The sequence below is a fragment of the Microtus ochrogaster genome, linkage group LG8 (assembly GCF_000317375.1).
Source record: "Microtus ochrogaster isolate Prairie Vole_2 linkage group LG8, MicOch1.0, whole genome shotgun sequence".
In the NCBI taxonomy this organism is placed as follows: Eukaryota; Metazoa; Chordata; class Mammalia; order Rodentia; family Cricetidae; genus Microtus; species Microtus ochrogaster.
Window position 1 is genome coordinate 4,958,850 of NC_022033.1, and position 3,877 is coordinate 4,962,726.

At 53.9% G+C, this 3,877-nt stretch overlaps 1 protein-coding gene across 1 annotated transcript in view; it reads left to right on the plus strand.

Annotated features, from left to right (window-relative positions):
* Window positions 1-264: 264 nt before the first annotated feature.
* Window positions 265-3,877, plus strand: part of Apcdd1l (APC down-regulated 1 like) — an 11,189-nt gene continuing 7,576 nt past the window's right edge. Inside the window, exons 1-3 of the mRNA XM_005363118.1 lie at window positions 265-268; window positions 931-1,069; window positions 3,603-3,875. Coding sequence (XP_005363175.1) covers window positions 265-268; window positions 931-1,069; window positions 3,603-3,875 — 416 coding nt within the window. The remainder of the gene's footprint in view (window positions 269-930; window positions 1,070-3,602; window positions 3,876-3,877) is intronic.

The following is a 3,877-nucleotide window of genomic DNA, read 5'->3' on the forward strand; positions in this document are numbered from 1 at the left end:
GAAGCCACCTGTGTCCCTGACTTGACTAAGGACACTATCATCACCAGCTACACCTCTCATCCAGTCATAGGGCCCCCAGGGACTCTAGATATGACGCCAGATGCCAGGAATGGAAGTTTTCCTGAGACTGCTGGGAACAGAGAGTCTTGGGTCTAAGTGTGAACCAGATAGAGCTCCAACAGGCAAAACGGGCTTTCCCCGGCCTCCCATCAAGCCCAGCTGGGAACCTGTGAATGGGCAGTGGGGAACAGACGGGAATACACCATGGGTGAGTTTCTCCACTCCATCCATAGCCTTCCCTGGAGGCCCTGGCTGGCTAGAGCTCTCTGAGTCCCTCCTGACCCACTGCAGCCCCAGGCTCAGTTGGGAAGGGCTGGGTTGGAAAGCCTGCTGCAGTGGCCAGCAGTCGGGGTCAGGGGCCATGATGATGACAGTCAGTGCTGTAAAACTTGGACGCTGCTCACACTAGCATTCTGCCGTCTGGGCTGTGTCAGCTGTCCTGAGTGGGGCGACAGCTCAAGGCGATTGCAGTTCTTTAGCGGCTGCAGATTTTGCTACTCCATTCTGAGCAGCAGCTGGGAGCTGAGGAAAGCTGTCCCACGCCCTTGCCAGGCTCTCCTGGGCTTAGGGAAGAGAGCCAGGCAGGACGTGGTCTATGTGGCTGATCTCTTGCTCAGCTCTAGGTACCCACCAGGCACTCGGTGAGCACTGGCTGAGTGCTAACTGTGTGTTGGACTCTGGTAATGTGTCTCATGTACAGGGGAGGGGACAGTGGCAAGCCTGCTGTATGCAGTCAACAAACATCTGGGTGCTCTCGGGCCTCAGGTGAGCTGGGTGCAGCCTGCCTGAGCCGCTGGCATGCGGAGAGCTGGAGAGCCAGGCAGGACGCATGAAGCCTGTGGAGCTGACTGGGGTCTTTCTCCTTTGCAGCTAGCATCATAGAAACAGTTGGAATTTCAGGAGGTGGCCATCTATACTGGGAGCCCCAGTGCCAGCAGCCAGTGCCTAAGGGTATGTCCACCACTGTGGTCCTGCCCCCACACCTCAGAGGAACCTGGATCTCCACTAGGTGAGACTCCCCTAAGCTCCCAACCCTACACTCCTGGGCTGCGAGATGAGTGCAGGCATCGACCTCTATGAAGCTGAGGCAATGCTCCCAATTCCCCAGAAGCTGCCTGCAAAACTCAAGGCTTGCTTTCTCCCCAATGGGGGTGGCATCTGGAGCAGGGAACAGCCAGGCATCGCATCCAACCAATGCAGTTAAGCTGAACGATACACACGATACACACGTGGAAACCCGTGGCAGACACCCAAGCTTCCCTCTTGTGCGCTGGCGCACGGGGTGCAGTCAGACGTGCTAAACAGGCAAACAGGGAAGTGTGTAATGTAGATTTGCCACAGCAGTGAACTGCCAAGCAAAACTCCATGGAGTGGCAACATGTTCTAGAAGGTTCCTGGAGATGGTGGCATCTGCAGAGAAGCCCCATTCTGGGATCTGCAGGAAGAGTCAGGCACGGGGCACAACTTGGTACAAAGAAGACAGGAAGTAACTGGCTGGAGAGAGTCTGAGTCCCCACCCAGTTCTCCTAGCAGGGCTGCTCTGTACCCCTCATTTCTGGCAGCCATCTGGTCACTCTTCCTCCCAGGGTGGGAGCTGGAGTTCTGGCTTCCCTCAGTTACCTCCTCAGGTCTCCCCAGTCCACTCCATTGTGGGGTCAAGGACTGGATTTTCCATGTCCCCCACGTGCCCCCTGAGCTCATGGAGAAATCTGCTTGCCAAACATCTGCTAGCGCTTTGGGTGCTGGGAGGGGGCAGGGCTGAGGCTCTCAGAATTGCTTCTAGCACTTTTCCCAGGCTCTGGGGCTGCAGCCTTACCTCATTCATCCAACTGGGACCTAGGCAGCTCCTGGCAGGGTCACTGAGTGCACACAGGGGAATGCTGAGCTATGCTGCTCCTGCCTCCAGCAGCAACACTCTGGAGCAGTTCTAAGAAACTTCTAGAACTTTCTTCCTAGAAAGTCCTCTCTATACTCGTTGCTTTCTGAGAGGCGGCAGAAAAGGGTCAGTAGTCTGGGACTATGAGGTGACACCCTGCACGCCCTGGGAAAGCAGTCTTTGTACTGTAGGCCCCGTCTGAGGTCCTTGGGTGCTCAGGCTGCCTGACCCCACTCTAGTCACAGCCTGGCCTATTTGCCACTTACTGTTTCTTTCAGACCAACTCACTTCTATTTACTTAAACACATTCATGCATTTTTACAGCCTTATTGGGATATAATTGGCATACAGTAAACAGCACACATTTATAGGGTAATATAATTATTTTTTAAAGATGCCTACCATTGCTCTGGGTGCAGAGAACAGCCACTTGCCATAAATAAGAAGTAACTGTGAAGAGATTCAGTGGAACAAAACCACATAATTGGGTTCTCTTTAGATTCACGGCCCATCTCGGGCTCAGCGTCTGCTCTCTCTGGGAGACAAGGAAGCTGCGGCTTAAGACTCATTAGGTCTCAGCCAAGGCCTTCTCCTTCATGTTAGCAGAAAGCCTGGAGGGAAAAAATGAGCGCCTTCTGGCTGGATGATACCAACCTAAGTACGAGATATATATTAATCCAGGTGGACACCAGGGAATGAGGGGCGTCCTCCAACACCCACCACAATGAGCCCTCCACAGGGATGCTCTACTCTTGGCATGACCGTGGGGTCAGGAGCCACTCCTTTGCCTTCTATATACCCCCGGACCTGTTTACATTATTAAAAGACTAGATCCTGAAGGTCAGGTCAGTTGACCACCTCTGTGTACAGGAATGCGTGCGTATGTCTACAGTGGTACAGGTAGGTGTCTTCCTCAATTCTTCAATTGTTCTCCACCTTATTTTTTTAAGGTAGTGTCTCTCACTGGGACCTGGGAGTCTCCATCAATCCTTAGAGACCCTCCTGTCTCTACCTCCCCAGAGCAAGGATTATAGGCAGCTACCACAAGTGCTATGATTGTTTGGCTACTAGAGCTCCAACTCGGAGGGCATCACGCTCATGGGAAACACTCTTCCCACTGAGCTATCCTCCCAGTCTTGCTTGGGGGCAGTCATCTTCCCTGACGGTGATGCTGAGTGGCCACAATAGATTCCCCATCACCCTTCAACCCACAAAGTGTGTGTTGTCCACAGTCCAGCCCCTTTATGGAAATAGCTCGCTATTGTGTAATAAAGCAGTGGAAGGAAACAGCTCGCTGGTGGGGAGACACGTGAGAAATGTCTCTCTGCACTCCTTCTTCTACCCCCTTCACTCAACAAAAAGTCCGGGACAGAGCAAGGGGGCGCTGGATCTTGGTGGGGAAGAAGCCAGGGTTCCTGGGAAACTAAGAGTCCATTGAGTGGTAGATGGTAGGAACAGCCCCAGTTAGGACCATGAGGTTGACCAGAAGGAGACTGGAGAGCTTTTATGAGGATCACAGGATTGAGAAGACCCCCAACTGGGGAAACAGACCATAGGGCTCAGGCCCGCGTGGCAGAGGTTGGAAACAAGGGAGCCCAGGCCAGAGGGAAGGGGACACCCAGGTAGGTTTTCATTTCTCCATCCAAAACCCATCTCTTCCCAGCAGCTGCGAGGTACGTCCAGGGCCAGAATTCCTCACCCGCTCCTACACCTTCTATTCCAACCATCTCTTCCGAGCCTACCAGTTCTACTACAGGGACCCCTCCTGCCAGGAGCCTGCCCACTCACTGCTCATCAAGGGCAAAGTCCATCTGCGCCGGGCCTCCTGGATCACCCAGGGTGCCACCGAGGCCGACTATCATCTTCACAAGGTGGGCATAGTCTTCCACAGCCACCACGCCCTGCTCGACATTGTCAGGCTTCTCAACCAGACCCAGGCTG